General features: G+C 42.0%; 1 protein-coding gene across 2 annotated transcripts in view; it reads right to left on the minus strand.

Moving 5' to 3' along the window:
• dock11 (dedicator of cytokinesis 11) overlaps nt 1–17,778 on the minus strand; it is a 219,956-nt gene that overhangs the window by 24,861 nt on the left and 177,317 nt on the right. For both annotated transcript variants that reach the window (XM_060934270.1, XM_060934261.1), the window contains 3 exons: nt 12,800–12,857; nt 8,282–8,388; nt 8,027–8,149 (listed from right to left, as the gene is read on the minus strand). In XM_060934270.1, coding sequence (XP_060790253.1) covers nt 8,027–8,149; nt 8,282–8,388; nt 12,800–12,857 — 288 coding nt within the window. The remainder of the gene's footprint in view (nt 1–8,026; nt 8,150–8,281; nt 8,389–12,799; nt 12,858–17,778) is intronic.

The raw sequence follows: 17,778 nt of genomic DNA on the forward strand, positions 1-17,778 counted from the left end.
AAATGCTTCTTACGAAGCCACTCCTTCATTGCCTGGGCAGTGTGTTTGGGATCATTGTCATGCTGAAAGACCCAGCCCATTTCATCTTCAATGCCCTTGCTGATGGAAGGAGGTTTTCACTCAAAATCTCACGATACATGGCCCCATTCATTCTTTCCTTTACACGGATCAGTCGTCCTGGTCCCTTTGCATAAAAACAGCCCCAAAGCATGATGTTTCCACCCCCATGCTTCACAGTAGGTATGGTGTTCTTTGGACGCAACTCAGCATTCTTTCTCCTCCAAACACGACAAGTTGAGTTTTTACCAAAAAATTCTATTTTGGTTTCATCTGACCATATGACATTCTCCCAATCCTCTGCTGGATCATCCAAATGCTCTCTAGCAAACTTCAGATGGGCCTGGACATGTACTGGCTTAAGCAGGGGGACACGTCTGGCACTGCAGGATTTGAGTCCCTGGCGGCGTAGTGTGTTACTGATGGTAGCCTTTGTTACTTTGGTCCCAGTTCTCTGCAGGTCATTCACTAGGTCCCCCCGTGTGGTTCTGGGATTTTTGCTCACCGTTCTTGTGATCATTTTGACCCCACGGGGTGAGATCTTGCGTGGAGCCCCAGATCGAGGGAGATTATCAGTGGTCTTGTATGTCTTCCATTTTCTAATAACTGCTCCCACAGTTGATTTCTTCACACCAAGCTGCTTACCTATTGCAGATTCAGTCTTCCCAGCCTGGTGCAGGTCTACAATTTTGTTTCTGGTGTCCTTTGACAGCTCTTTGGTCTTGGCCATAGTGGAGTTTGGAGTGTGACTGTTTGAGGTTGTGGACAGGTGTCTTTTATACTGATAACGAGTTCAAACAGGTGCCATTAATACAGGTAACGAGTGGAGGACAGAGGAGCCTCTTAAAGAAGTTGTTACAGGTCTGTGAGAGCCAGAAATCTTGCTTGTTTGTAGGTGACCAAATACTTATTTTACCAAGGAATTTACCAATTAATTCATTAAAAATCCTACAATGTGATTTCCTGGATTCTTTCCCCCCATTCTGTCTCTCATAGTTGAAGTGTACCTGTGATGAAAATTACAGGCCTCTCTCATCTTTTTAAGTGGGAGAACTTGCACAATTGGTGGCTGACAAAATACTTTTTTGCTCCACTGTACCTTCCCTGACTCCGCCCTCCGTTCACAGACTGACGCTTGACCACGCCCCTGGTGCCACAATCAGATTTCAACACGTTTTCACCACAAAACTACATACCGGTACACGTCACTTCATCGGAAAACAGGAAACACAATTTGTATTGCCACCAAGTCATTTCTAAAACAAGGTTTTAACTCAGTAAATGTGTTTGTAATTTAATGCCACAGAGTTTGAGCTTTATTTTGCCCTTTATTAAATGAACAAGTAAATACATTTTATTTTTTTCGCGGTCCGGTCTCCATCAAATCCTGCTCTCTGATTGGCTGGCGAGTGGGTCCGTATCCTATGGTACGGACCCGAGTTACGGACCTCTGGCGACTTGCTCGTTCACAACAACAAACATAGTAGCAATTTTTGTCAACATTTATCTTTTTTATAAGATTTATTTATAAGATTTTTATCAAAAATCTTATACATTTTTGCCAGCATTTCTCAGCATAATAGCATTAATTTTACATCATGGATAGTGATTACGACAGTCTTCACAGCGAAAGCGAGTTTTACTATCCTGAGGAAGAAGAAATAAAAGAAAACATTTCAGGAGAAAGCTAAAAACCTCTAACTGTTGCTAACGCCAAGCAAAAACATGGCTGAATCCTGAATGACTCAAATTTGTATAAATAGGGGACTACATAGGTGGCAAAATGTTTTTTTTTCCTGCCATGGAAGTGCACTTGTATACTGAGGAGGAAGCCATTTGCATTACAGCCGTGAATGAGGATTCAAAATGGCGGCTCGGCTTGGTTTTCCCTTTCGGGCGCTCTCGTTTTCTGTTAGAATTTGGTAAAGAAAAAAATAAATATATTATTTATCAGCTTAAGGTCGGCCCATATGGTGAAATACTGTGACCTTGGCCTTGAATACTGACCTCGGCCCAGAGGGCCTCGGTTAGTACTTTCAAGACCTCGGTCACGGTATTTCACGATACGGACCTCCCAGCTGGTAAATAACATATATAATTACAAAAAATTATCTGAATATAACACTACAAGCTGAGTAAATTTAATATTCTGTCCTATGTATTAAATATCATTCATAAAATATTTATTCATTAGAGTTTATAATGTTAAATAAATTATTAGAAAGATAATATTAAAGGAATATAAAATTAGTGAACTACTCAAAGTAATACCATCACTAAAAATCCCAAGACCATTATGACAATGATATATTAATAACTTCCAGTTATATAAACACACCTCCCCCCAGTCATCGCAGCAGCCCCCTCCTCCATACAGACTCCACCATGCATTACTGCAGACCAGGTCAGAGGTAAACTGAGGAAGCATCACCCCAGGAAAGCAGCAGGCCTGGACAAGGTGTGTCCCCGACTACTGAAGACCTGCGCTGCTGAACTGGGTGAACCACTCCAACACATCTTTAACCTCAGCCTGCAGCTGGGGAGAGTGCCCACCTTCTGGAAGACATCATGCATCGTTCCAGTTCCCAAGAAGAACCGGCCCAGCGAGCTGAACGACTTCCGACCGGTGGCACTCACTTCACTTCTAATGAAGACGTTGGAGCGGCTCTTCCTCAGCCTCCTCAGACCCCAGGTGCAACATGCCCAGGACTGTCTGCAGTTTGCATACCGGGCAGGTGTTAGTATGGAAGATGCCATCCTCTACCTGCTACACTGAGCCCACTCGCATCTGGATAAGGGAAATGGCACAGTGAGGATCCTCTTCTTGGACTTCTCGAGTGCCTTCAACACCATCCAGCCCCTTATGCTTCAGGACAAAATGAACAGGATGTGAGTGGACCCCTGCCTGGTCACCTGGATCTCCAGCTACCTCGCCGACAGGCCGCAGTACGTCAGGCTGAAGGACATCACGTCTGGCACGGTGATTAGCATCACCGGAGCACCCCATGGCACGGTGCTGGCCCCTCTTCTCTTCACCCTGTACACCACGGACTTCTGCTACAACTCGGAGCTGTGTCACATTCAGAAGTTCGCCAATGACACAGCCATCGTGGGGTGTACCAGGGATGACAGAGAGGAGGAGTATAGGAGCCTGGTGAGGGACTATGCCGTTTGGTGCAACAGGAACCATCTGCAGCTCAACACCTTGAAGACCAAGGAGCTGGTCATTGACTTTGGAAGAGCCAGACCAAGGTCACGACCAGTTCTGATCGAGGGAGTCGAGGTGGAGGCTGTGGATTCCTACAAGTACTTCAGGCTGTGGCTGGACAGCAAGCTGGACTGGACTTGCAACACCAACCACTTATACAGGAAGGGACAGAGCAGGCTATACTTCCTTAGGAGGCTGCGGTCCTTTAACATCTGCAGGAAACTCCTGTGGATGTTCTATCAGTCTGTGGTCGCCAGTGTCCTGTTTTACACCGTGGTGTGCTAGGGGGGCAGCACATCCAAGAAGGACACATCCAGGCTGGACAAACTGATCAGGCGGGCCGGCTCTGTGGTCGGCATGAAGCTGGACTCTCTGGTGACAGTGGGAGAGAAGAGGACTTTGGATAAACTACTGAACATCATGGACGATGCCAGTCACCCTCTGCACACCGTCATCAGCAACCAGAGGAGCCTGTTCAGTTACAGAATGCTCCTTCCCAAGTGCAGGACGAACAGACTCAAAACCTCCTTTGTCCCTCATGCCATCAGACTGTACAACTCCTCTCTGGGGAGGAGAAGGAGGGGTAACAGGAGGACAGAGGATGGGAAGGAGCGGTAGCCTAGCCTGACAAAAAGCAATACTGGACAATGTGCAATATAAACGTGCAATATAATGTGCAATACCTCTCCTGCTGGACTTTTTTCCCCCCATATCTTATTCTTTTTTATATTTGTATATGTAAATACTTAATTTAATTTATCTAGAAGTTTTTCTCTACTTTCTATTCTCTGTTTATCCTGTAATGATGCTGCTGAAATTTTAATTTCCCTGAGGGAACCCTCCCAAAGGGATCAATAAAGTTCTATCTAATCTAATCTAAAGTTATAGATTTATACATTTGTGCTTATTTTTTATTTCCGGTCACCGACACAGACGAGCTCGGCTACTATTGTAACAATAATAAACACACCAAACACAGCATGCAAAGTTCCTGTTGAAAAAAATATTTGGCTATGTATTTATGATAATGTATCTGTGGGACAGTTCAAAATAAACTATTTTACTTTAACTTAGGAACTTTGCAAATAGATCTAGTTGAGCTTAGATTAACTGAAACGAGACACATTTAACTTTTTTCAAACATGATAAAATATAAAAATATACCTTCTCACGGACAGAAGTCTGTGCTTCAAACGTGGTCAAGAGTGATCCTGATGATGATCTCATTTTTTCAAGAGCTTTGTGAGACTTTCTTTGCATGTGAAGTTCAGCATCTCAAAAGGTCTTGGTGTTTACAACTGATACTCCTGTAGCTGCACCTTCATACTTGGAAATTTTTTCTGTTTTTTTTTTTTTTAGAACTCGGAGGGCCCTCTGATCCAGAATCGCTGTCACTCATTTTCACCAGGTGCATCTTTCTCACCGGTAACGTGGAAATGATGAAGATAAAGTAAGACGTGATTTCATTGGTCGACTTCCTGCAGTCAACTTATCACGAACGTCCTTTCACTGCGTGATTCAGCGCAAAAAAAATCGTGAGTCTCACGGCAAAGTCGTGAGAGTTGACCGGGCAGTTTTCAGCGAGCGTCAGAGCAAAAGAATAGCATGTTGGAAAATTTAAAGTGTGTCAGCCCCAACATGCAAAAGCCCTCTGAGGAGAACACTGATATATATTTAACAGTTATTCCCCAAAATTGAGTCGTACATGAGCTGATAAGCTATGTATGACGAGATTGAGTGGAATAATTGTTTTATTCTATCCACATTCACTGGATTTTGAGAAACGGAGCATTTTTATTTTTTGCAAATTCGATAAATAAAACTTTATACAAAATGTCCGACAAAATCATTTCTGCTTAGAATGTAAACAAACTGGCGAAATGACAGGAGCAATTTGGGAAAAATGCTATAATAATAATAATTCTTGAAAAAAAAAAAAAAAGATATGTTCTTACCATCAAATACTTTAATTCCATATTTTGTTGCTTTTTTGGGTTTTGTTTTCGAGTAGAGTTTTTATTTCATCCTCGGTTGGTTCAGCAACATGCGCCGCCATTTTGTTTTTCCTCTACTCACGGTATATGGGGATAGATTAGGGATAAAATTAGCTCATGTTTTAAGTCATTCAAATTCTGTAAAGCTGCTTTGCGACAATGTTTATTGTTAAAAGCGCTGTACAAATAATCTTGACTTGACTATATGAGCTGATAGCCTAGCAGTAGTGTAACCAATCAGAGTGTGCGATTGCTCATTTCCAGTGAATGTGGATAGAAATATATATAGTTAGTCTAGGTTAATACACCTTCACTCTCCCAGGAACAACGCTTTTACATTGCAAAATAGTTGTGCTTTAAAACAGGACATGAGGGAACTCTAACTCATAGAAAGTGAGGTGGAATTTTCCAAAGCTTAGGTGCTAAAACATGGCGGACAACTGAAGGAGACCACTGCCAATAGTAGACAATAATATGCATTGATTGAGGAACACAGATGTTAAAGGCAGGCAAGGCCTAGATGCTGTTAGAAAACCTTGTTTTGAATCTATATTATAAACCTCTGGCAACCCTGGAGGCATGCAATGATCTGCATAATCTGAATGGGAAGCTACAATCTGACTTTAGCAGCTGTATAGCCCACGTCTAAATAGACATAACTTTCCTAGCGAAAATACTGATGTAATTTCTGGAGTCACCCTGAATAGAGCCATCCATATAAAAATGTTAGGCTGAGTAACTTGTACAACCATGACATGAGCATGCATTCTGTGTGAAACTGTGTTCTCAATTGACTTGGTGTTTATATAAAAGCATGTGCAAAATGTGTGGATCAATTTAAAATGTGTTATAGCATTTAAGAACACGGACACTGTATAAATCGTCGCTGTCAGGTCAAAACCTGCTATGTGCAATTTTTCCTTTTTTACAGGAGACGTAAAAAACTGAATAAAACTCTGAAATAACAAGCTGAGAAGCCAGTAAAAGTTTACTTGTTCTATTATTAGCTTGGTCAGTTAAATATCCATCAAAATAGCTAATTGCAGCATTATATTAGCGTAAATTGCAAAAGAGAACCCAATTTGACCTAAATTGTCACATAGCAGGTTTTGAACTGACAGCGACGAAATATAATTCGTATACATACACAGGTGATTATCGAAAATCGCACGCACCAATTGGTCGAGAAATTCGGACTATTTCTCGATAATTGTCTCGAGCGACTCAGCAAAATGGTGGCCAACTGATTTGTCATCATAAGTGAGTAAGAATTACAAATTATGAAAAAAAAATACTGTTCCTAAAAGCACTAAAAATCCTCCGAAGTTTGGTCTTTTTTGATCTTTTCTTTTATCTATTTCAAAACAAAAGTATTTTATGCGAGTCGGCATAGATCAGTGACACAAGTCTGCCCGCATTACATGCTGCTTTTGAGGTTCGAAAAAAATTATTTTTTAAAAATATGATTTTTAAAAATGTTTTAAATCATCAACGGTGTATTTATCCATCCATTATCCGTAACTGCTTATCCTGTGCAGGGTCGCAGGCAAGCTGGAGCCTATCCCAGCTGACTATGGGCAAGAGGCGGGGTACACCCTGGACAAGTCGCCAGGTCATCACAGGGCTGATACATAGAGACACAGAACCATTCACAATCACATTCACACCTACGGTCAATTTAGAGTCACCAATTAGCCTAACCTGCATGTCTTTGGACTGTGGGGGGAAACCGGAGCACCCAGAGGAAACCTATGCAGACATGGGGAGAGAACATGCAAACTCCGCACAGAAAGGCCCTTGCCGGCCGCTGTGCTCGAACCCTTCTTGCTGTGAGGCGACAGTGCTAACCACTACACCACCGTGCCACCACGGTGTATTTACATTAAAGCAATTATCCACCTCAGGCTCAGTGGATATCGGTGAATAATAATCAAGACAAAGTCACCTTCAGCTAATAATTATTAAATAGTGTTGTTTCTCTCATGTCTAATTAATTGAATTTACCACAGGTGGACTCCAATCAGGATAATTAAAGTAAACCAGATATACCTAAACTCAATTTCAAGTGCCTTAGCCAAGGTTCTGAATACTTGTTATACTGTGATAACGGATTACTGTATGTAGATTGACAGACAACAAATAAATGTAAATCTATAACAGAACAGGGGTAACCATGGCCTAAAGGTTAGAGAAGCAGCCTTGGGCCCAAAAGGTCGCTGGTTTGATTCCCTGCATTAGCAGGAAACTCCATGACTGAAGTGCCCCTGAGCAAGGCACCTACTGCCCAATGGAAACAAAGTCATTCACACACTTTTTTTCCTGTGTGTAATATTCTACAGAAACAGTATGTTGTAATGGCGAAAGTGTCCACAATCTTGCAACATGGGTGTATAGTTCTGAGAAATATGTTTATGTGGTTTATGCAAATTAACCTATGGTTAATATGAAACTGTTTACAGAAAGCTGAGAGATAAAGCTACAAATTCTTCCAAATGTTCCTGTAGTGTATTTAAAGAACAAAAGCTCTTATAGAATGATGACCCAGCAGAGTTTTATTAGCTATTTTAGGTCCCCCCCCCCTTTGAAAAGAAATTATTTTATGAAATGCTGACATAACCCTGTTCCACACTAATCTAATGTTATACCTAACCTCAAATAAACAAAAGGCACAGAATAGTAATAATATTCTCTCTTAGACACGAGCATGTGAAGGTGTAAGTTGTATCTACATTTACTTTATAAGTAACCTCTTTGTAACTTCTCTTACCTCAAACTCACGGCGCTTTTCATAGACTGGAATAATGAGCCGGGCAATGTATGTGATGAGCTCAAACCGTTCAGCTTTCCAGAGCCCTTCCACACATACCTCTAGCTGCTCTACCAGAACATCCTGTGCGATAAATAAAACAACTTGTTCAATTTGTTCTCATATAACTTTCACCTTCAGAAACACACCTGTCTATAGCCTAGCTCCATTTCAGTCTATCACTTTGGTTTCCTATTAACATTTAATATGTTTTACCTCAGTGTAGTATACATCTTGCATGCCTGAGTCTTCTTTCATGGCAGCCTCCTCCTCTATGTTCAAAGTGATCTTCTTAAAAGATGCCAGTCCACTCGGGAACAGTTCTAGGCCCAGACAACAATATACCATAGTACACAGTGGATATAAAAAGTGTACACACCCCGTTAAAATTATGTTTTTTTTACATCAGAAAAACTGGAGACCACGATAAATGATTTCAAAACTTTTCCCACCTTTAATGTGACCTATAACCTGTACAATTCAATTGAAAAACAAACAAATCTGTTAGGGGGAAAAGCATAAAAAATGAAGAAACATACAATAAGCTGGTTGCGTAAGTGTGCACACTAGGGTTGGGCGGTATCCAAATTTTGATACCTTTAAACTGTCTGTGTTTTCCCGGGGTATACGGTATTACCGAGAAAAAAATAATATTTTGTTTCGGCCTACTGTGTAACGTGCGCCTATGCCTCAAATGTACTATTTAAAAGCAGCATAGCGAATTGTGTGCATTGTGGTATGGATTAAGCAGCAAAGCGAATTTTGTGCATTAAGAGATATTTCAAAGCATCACGCAACTCTTCCTTCATCTTGAAAATAGCATTCAACTGTCGTTTACACATGTCTGCGATGAAACGCCATTTGCAGCACTATTTCACCTACTCCATCAAAAAAAGTACACGATGAGCAGGATCATACCCTTTCAAGCATGGGAAATAAAAAAAAGAAAAAGAATCAACCAACACCCAAGTCCGTTTAGACTGCGCGATAAACCATATTCTTCAGCGCAAATGAGGTGAACCTAATTCAAATGCGTGATAGCTGCACAAGGCAAAATCATATGGGCCCACGTCATGCCATGGCGGGGAAATTAATCATCAAATGGCCTTACCTTGCTTAAAACGTTGTCTCGATCACATAACTCCTTACAATTATTCCACTTAAATCCATACGGTTTAACACACCCAACAAAGATAGCAAGCGCATTGCTAATTCCCACCAGAAACCGAACAGTTTACGCTACGATGTTTTCTTCCGTTTCTTCAGTAGATGACATTTCAAACGTTTATTACCCACATCCCAAATGTCATACGTTATATTATTTTACCTTGTTGTTACTCATGTAACCTACTCAAAACACAACTCATTGGAGAGATCTCGTGGAAGTGGAGTACCCCAGGCTATGGTGTGCCTTAGGGGACATATTAGATTTTTCGTTTGGTTTGAAACCAAAATACTGCCACACTGCCGATGTTGTATTTTTTTTTTTTGCCACTAACTCGTTATCTTGACTCGCCATCTTTCAACTGCGGTCTCAGTCTCTTTTTTTTTTTTAGATAGGACAGTATAGAGAGACAGGAAAAGAGTGGGGGAGAGAGACAGGATCGGGAAATAACCTCGCGTCAGAATCGAACCCGGGTCCCCGGATTTATGGTACGGTGCCTTAGCCATCTGAGCCATGACACCCCCGGTCTCAGTCACTTGCAAAGCTTTCTGTCAGACTCCAAAATGTCACGCAGGGTTGCCATGGTAACGACATAAACAACCCTGCACGCGATGAAAACTTCTTTAGGAAATTGATAGAATTAGTGAAAATACGATCACACAGTTATTCGGGATGATCTTCAATTTATTATTTTATATTATGACCTCATGTACTCCATATTTATTTAGATATTATATATTTTTTTAAAATGACGGTAATGAGACCGATACCGTTGGTACTTTTGGATACCTCGGGATACCTTCTTACCGTAATACCACCCAACCCTAGTGCACACCCTTAAACTAATACTTTGTTGAAGCACCTTTTGATTTCATTACAGCGTTCAGTCTTTTTGGGTTCACACCTGCCATCAATTAAAATGACTCTGATTAACCGCAGATAAAGTTCAGACATTTACTCAGTTGCATCCTCCAGCAAAAGCCAGGGTTCGCAGAGAGCTTACAAAGCATCACAGGGATCTCATTGTTGAAAGGTATCAGTCAGGAGAAGGGGACAAAAACATTTCCACAGCATTAGATATACCATGGAGCACAGTGAAGACCGTCATCAAGAAGTGGAGAAAATATGGGACAACAGTGACATTACCGAGAACTGGACGTCCCTCAAAAAACTGATGAAAAGACGAGACGAAAACTGGTCAGGGAGGCTGCCGAGAGGCCGACAGCAACACTGTAGGAGCTGCAGGAATTTCTGGCAAGTACTGGTTGTGTACTGCATGTGACAACAATCTCCCGTATTCTCCATATGTCTGGACTACAGTATGAGGTAGGGTCAAAGAAAAACATCCAGGCCCGACTAAAAAAAAAATACATCAACTCTCCCAAAAGCATGTGGGAAAATGAATTATGGTCTGATCAAACCAAGGTTGACCTTTTTGGCCACAATTCCAAAAGGTATGTTTGGTGCAAAACAACACTGCACATCACCAAAAGAACACCATATCCATGGTGAAGCATGGTGGTGGCAGCATCATGTTTTGGGGTTGTTTTTCTTCAGCTGGAACAGGGACTTTAGTCAAGGTGGAGGGAATTATGAACAGTTCTAAATTTCATTCTCATCTCATTATCTCAAGCCGCTTTATCCTATTCTACAGGGTCGCAGGCAAGCTGGAGCCTATCCCAGCTGACTACGGGCGAAAGGCGGGGTACACCCTGGACAAGTCGCCAGGTCATCACAGGGCTGACACATAGACACAGACAACCATTCACACTCACATTCACACCTACGGTCAATTTAGAGTCACCAGTTAACCTAACCTGCATGTCTTTGGACTGTGGGGGAAACCGGAGCACCCGGAGGAAACCCACGCGGACACGGGGAGAACATGCAAACTCCGTACAGAAAGGCCCTCTTCGGCCACGGGGCTCGAACCTGGACCTTCTTGCTGTGAGGCGACAGCGCTAACCAATACACCACCGTGCCACCCACAGTTCTAAATGCCAATCAATTTTGGGCCAAAACCTTCAGGTGTCCGCTAGAAAGCTGAAGATGAAGAGGAATTTCCTCTTTCAGCATGACAATGACCCCAAAAAAGTTTTGGAATGGCCCAGCCAGAGCCCAGACCTAAATCCAATTGAAAGTCTGTGGGGGGACCTGAAGAGGGCTGTGCACAAGAGACGCCCTCGCAATCTGACAGATTTGGAGCGCTTTTGCAAGGAAGCGTGGGCAAATATTGCCAAGTCTAGATGTGGCAGGCTGATAGACTCCGACCCAAAAAGACTGAATGCTGTAATGAAATCAAAAGGTGCTTCAACAAAGTATTAGTTTAAGGGTGTGCACACTTATGCAACCAGCCTATTGTACGTTATTTATGTTTTCCCCCCCCAACAGATTTATTTGTTGTTGCAATTGTTTAGTGTGGGTGGAGCACAGAAGCACGGCAGGCCAGAACTGAGTTCTCAAACTCTTTATTATAGCTTTTCAGCTTTAAACTATTCACGCACACACAAGCCTCCTGGCTGGAGACAGTCTCCCTCCTCTGCTCTCTCTCTCCTTTTTTATAGGGTGCGGTCACTGGGGAAGACACACAAACACAGGTTAACTAACATCAGGTGTAGTGATTCTGCCACTTACCTTCCCTGACTCTGCCCTCCATTCACAGACCGACGCTTGACCATGCCCCCGCTGCCACATTTGTTTTTCAATTGAATTGTACACGTTATAGGTCACATTAAAGGTGGGAAAAGTTTTTTAAATTATTTACCGTGGTCTCATTTTTTTTTAATGTCAAAAAAACCTATCATTTTAACGGGATGTGTACACTTTTTATATCCACTGTATAACTGTACAAGAAGTTGGACAGCTGATTTTTGTATATTCATATCTGAGTTGCTCATTGTGTATGTTTCAATAAAAATGTCTCCAGCTAAAAATACAGTTGGTCATTGGTTGCCTGTATGTGCTTCATGCATGCAAGAAAAAGCCTTTTGTGTTCTGAGCTGCAAAACATGTGCTAGTAGGTTTATCATTTTTTACATTGCAAACCATAATACCCCATATAATAGCGAGTATAGTGTACTTATCAACCACAGGACAGATCGTTACATTATTTCATTTCACATGCCTAAAAAAAAAAAAAGTTGCCAAAATGACTAGGTATTGCACTTGGTTTCACAATAAATGTCCAGTGTTGCAAGCATTTGTGTAAGAATTTGCATTCGTACTGTCAGGAAAGGAACTGCGAACTTGCTTGCAGGAAATAGTGGTAACCAATTGATGTGAATGTTTTATTCACTTTTTGCATGTTCCATCACCACTTTGCGCAAATCCAAATAACAACTGTACAGAGTCTTGATGAAAAGACATACATTAATTATGCTAGTGGACATGCCAATGTGCAGGGACATGTTAATACAGTATCACAAATTTTGTGCAATGATATTAAACTTTTGTGCAAGCCCTAAATTCCAACAGTTGTGTTTAAAAATTTGTTCATCCTTGCCTTATGCACTGCTAATGTAGAAGCATTTATAGATTTATTTTAATAAATGGAAGAAAATACAACTTACTTTTCCTGAACAAATACTCTGCCACTAAAGCTGCAATGTGGACATAACACATAGCTGCCTGTGGACAAAAAAAAGATTACACAACTAAAGTTAATCTAAAGGGTGAGGTTTGTTTCAAAGCAACCATTTGAGGCTTATTTTGTGTAAAATAGCATAAGGTCACTGAATGACAAAACGTGCCCTTACACAAACCTGTGTTAGCAATGAAAGGCAAGAAATCTTGTAAAAAATGAGAGAAAGTAACTTTCCGTTTGCCTAGAAAACACATCTTTCTCAACTGGCTCTTGTGTTCGTTTATTAATGTTGGATTCCACTTCAAACTAATTGCATTAACTGAAACAGTCGGCCTTTACCATACACTTTCATACAACTTTAAAGCTGCAGGTGCAAACAAACCTTTTTTTTTATCACTTATATTAAATACACTTTTGTATTACGTTGATAATGGTTTAGTAAAAAAAAAAAAAAGCTCAGCATATTAGAGTGCAGAAGGCCAGTACAATTCTTTAGCAGATTATTCTAAGATTACAATATAATTAAGACTTTCCTGTGAGTCCAAATTTAGGTTTCCAATAGTTACTATGGGGGTGGGTGGGGGAAGCAACTGCTATTTCTGCTCATCTTTACATGAAGTATATCCATCCATCCATCCATCCATCCATCCATCCATAACTGCTTATCCTGTGCAGGGTCACAGGAAAGTTGAAGCCTATCCCAGCTGACTATGGGTGAGAGGCGGGGTACACCCTGGACAAGTTGCCAGATCATTGCAGGGCTGACACATACACCCCTTTTCCACCAAATCAGTTCCAGGGCTGGTTCGGGGCCAGTGCTGGTGCTGGTTCACAACTCGTTCAACTTGCGAGCCAGCTGAGAACCAGTTTGCTTTTCCATAGCTCGTGGTGCTAAGGGAAGACACGTCATTACGTTGCTGTATATGTCATTACGTCGCTACGTTTGCATAAACCTTGGCGCGAATATCGAAGCAAAAACACGGAAGAAGCAGCAGCAACAACAATAATAATAATGGATGACTTCGCGTTTGTACAGCTGCTGCTTCTCGTCGCTTAAAAATGGTGATCTTTCGCGGTCTTGTTATTGTTGTTGGTCTTAACAACTCCGCCCCCACGCTGACGTAAGCGGTTCTTTCCTCTGGCCCAGCAGAGAGTTGGTGCTAGCCTGGAACCGGTTTTTCTGGCCCCAGAGCCAGTTCTTTGTCAGTGGAAACAGAAAACCCGGTTCCAAACTAAGCACTGGCCCCGAACCAGCCCTGGAACTGCTTTGGTGGAAAAGGGGCAATAGAGACAAACAACCATTCACACCTACGGTCAATTTAGAGCCACCAATTAGCCTAACCTGCATGTCTTTGGACTGTAGGGGAAACCGGAGCACCCGGAGGAAACCCACACAGACACAGGGAGAACATGCAAACTCCTCACAGAAAGGCCCTTGTTGGCCACTGGGCTCAAACCCAGAACCTACTTGCTGCGAGGTGACAGTGCTAACCACTACACCACTGTGCTGCCAAAGTACATACAGTCATGGGGGAAAAAAAAAAGTATACCCTCCTTCAATTTCAATACCTATTGAGTACCTTGAAATGTGCCAATAAATAAAATGGATTATTATTATTATTATTATTCACAGCCAATCACATGGCAGCAACTCAGTGCATTTTGTTATGTAGACCTGGTCAAGATGACCTGCTGAGGTTCAAACCAAGCATCAGAATGGGGAAGAAAGGTGATTTAAGTGACTTTGAATGTGGCATGGTTGTTGCCAGATGGGCTGGTCTGAGTATTTCAGAAACTACTGATCGAATAGGATTTTTCATGCACAACCACCTCTAGGGTTTACAGAGGATAGTCCAAAAAAGAGAAGATATCCAGTGAGTGGCAGTTCTCTGGGTGAAAATGCCTTATTGATGCCAGAAGTCAGAGGAAAATGGCCAGACTGGTTCGAGATGATAGAAAGGCAACAGTAACTCAAATAGCCACTTGTTACAATCAAGGTATGCAGAAGACCATGTCTGAACACACAACACATCGAACCCTGAAGCAGATGAGCTACAGCAGCAGAAGACCACACCAGCTAAGAACAGGAAACTAAGGCTACAATTCGTATGGGCTCACCAAAATTGGACAATATAAGATTGGAAAAACGTTGCCTGGTCTGATGAGTCTCAATTTCTGCTGTGACATTTGGATGGTAGGGTCAAAATTTAGCATAAATGACATGAAAGCATGGATCCATCCTGTGCCTTGTATCAATGGTTCATGCTGGTGGTGGTGGTATAATGGTGTGGGGGATATTCTTGGCACACTTTGGGCCCCTTAGTAACAACTGAGCATCATTTAAAGGCCACAGCCTATGTGAGTATTGTTACTGACCATGCCCATCCCTTTATGACCACAATGTACCCATCTTCTGATGGCTACTTCCAGCAGGATAACGTGCCACGTCACAAAGCTCAAATCATCTCAAACTGTTTTTTTGAATATGACCGTGAGTTCACTGTACTCAAATGGCCTTCACAGTCCCCAGATCTCAATCCAATAGAGCACCTTTGGGATGTGGTGGAACGGGAGATTTGCATCATGGATGTGCAACCGACAAATCTGCAGCAACTGCATGATGCTATTATGTCAACATGGACCAAAATCTCTGAGGAATGTTTCCAGCACCTTGTTGAATCTATGCCGTGAAGGATTAAAGCAGTTCTGAAGGCAAAAGGGGGCCCAACCCGGTACTCACAAGGTGTACCTAATAAAGTAGCTAGTGAGTGTATTGAAATCTCATCCCATCCCATCTCTCATTATCTCTAGCCGCTTTATCCTGTTCTACAGGGTCGCAGGCAAGCTGGAGCCTATCCCAGCTGACTATAGGCGAAAGGCAGGGTACACCCTGGACAAGTCTTCAGGTCATCACAGGGCTGACACATAGACACCCATTCACACCTACGGTCAATTTAGAGTCACCAGTTAACCTAACCTGCATGTCTTTGGACTGTGGGGGAAACCGGAGCACCCGGAGGAAACCCACGCGGACACGGGGAGAACATGCAAACTCCACACAGAAAGGCCCTCGCCGGCCACGAGGCTCGAACCCGGAACTTCTTGCTGTGAGGCGACAGTGCTAACCACTACACCACCATGCCGCCCGTATTGAAATCTGTTTTTTTTTTTTTTGAGGGTATTTGTTTGTTTATAGACAAATACAGAGGGTGGCATGGTGGTACAGTAGTTAGCACTGTTGCCTCACAGCAAAAAACATTCTGGGTTCGAACCTCATAGCCAACAGGGGCCTTTCTGTGTGGAGTTTGCCGGTCCTCCCGGTGTCTGTATGGGTTTCCTCCCACAGTCCAAAGACATGCAGATTAGGTAAAAATACCCAACTACTGGGGTTGCATACTAGCTAGTGCATACTTAGCGCCAGTCCCAAGCCCAGATAGGGGAGGGATGCCTCAGGAAGGGCATCCGGTGTAAAAATCTATGCTGAATCAAATGTGCAGCTCATGAAGCTCCACTGTAGTGACCCCGAACAGGAGCAGCCGGAAGAAGAAGATTTGTTTGTTTATAGAAGTTGGTGAGGACCACACAACTGTTATTTAGACCCTGATAAATAGAAACATAGAACTGAACAAGAGTGTACTTTCTTTTTCCCATGACTATATAAAAATATGTATGTGTGCATATATATATATATATATATATATATATATATATATATATATATATATATATATATATACACACACACATTTAAAACACAAAAGAGATTTAAAAACCTAGGAGGTTAGAACAGTGAGAAAGTGCTTCTCTCTAGGTAACACATCAAACTGGTTTGGGCATGCCCTTTGCACAATGAATGGAATGTACAGGAATACTACAGTTGTGTACAAAAACTCCAAACCATGCTACAGTACATCTACATAATATATAGTACTGTGCAATAATTGGGGAGCATTTTTTTTAATGAAATGGCCGTTCATTCCTAACTGGTAATTATACCATGTAACACAATTTTTGTTCTTCACCACTTGAGTGTTGGCACAACAACAAAGATGAACTTAGTGGGATAGCACAGTTAGATTAGATTAGATTAGATTAGATTAGATTAGATTAGATTAGATAAAACTTTATTGATCCCTTTGGGAGGGTTCCCTCAGGGAAATTAAGATTCCAGCAGCATCATTACAGATAAACAGAAAAAAGAAACAGAGAAAAACTTCCAGATAAATTAAAATAAATTAAGTATTTACATATACAAATATAAAAGAATTAGATATGGGGAAGAGAGGAAGGGGGGAGGGGGGGAAAGTGGGGTTAGGGTAAGTGTGTGCGTGTGGGGGGGGTTTAGTTGTTGGCACTATATTGCCTCACAGCAAGCAGGTTCTGGGTTCAAACCTGCTGGTCAACTGGGGCCTTTCTGTATGGCAGGCTTTTAGTACTCGAGTCCGATTCGTGCCTTAATTTTAAGGACTCATGACTCGACTTGGATTTGAGCACTGATGACTCGGACTCATGCATTAACTGCATTAGGACTCGTAAATTGGAGATGAGGACTCATATTTTCTCTTTATTTTTTGTAACATGCCATAATAATTTGGCATAAGATATTTATATCTACATTAATTTTTGTACTAATTTTGTGCAAGAACGTCACACCTGCACGCCTTGGCACATGCATCAGATAGACTCTTGGGCTTGCTCCGGACAGCGTACACGTGCCAAGCAGACTCTCGCGTGTGCCGTAAACGACTCGCACCTGCACAGGATTAAGGCGCAATCAGCGCGCCTATATAAAAACTGTGAAAACACACTTACTTTACGAAGTATTGAGTTGCGTTGCTGACACATTACCGAGCCTTATTTCCTTGTTTAGTTTCCTGATCCCTGATTTCCTGTTTTTCGTCTGTGATTCTGCCTCGTCCATGAGAGTCTGTTTGTGCCTCGCTTGACCTATTGCCTGTTTTACGA

This window comes from Neoarius graeffei, chromosome 1 (assembly GCF_027579695.1).
Source record: "Neoarius graeffei isolate fNeoGra1 chromosome 1, fNeoGra1.pri, whole genome shotgun sequence".
Classification (NCBI taxonomy): Eukaryota; Metazoa; Chordata; class Actinopteri; order Siluriformes; family Ariidae; genus Neoarius; species Neoarius graeffei.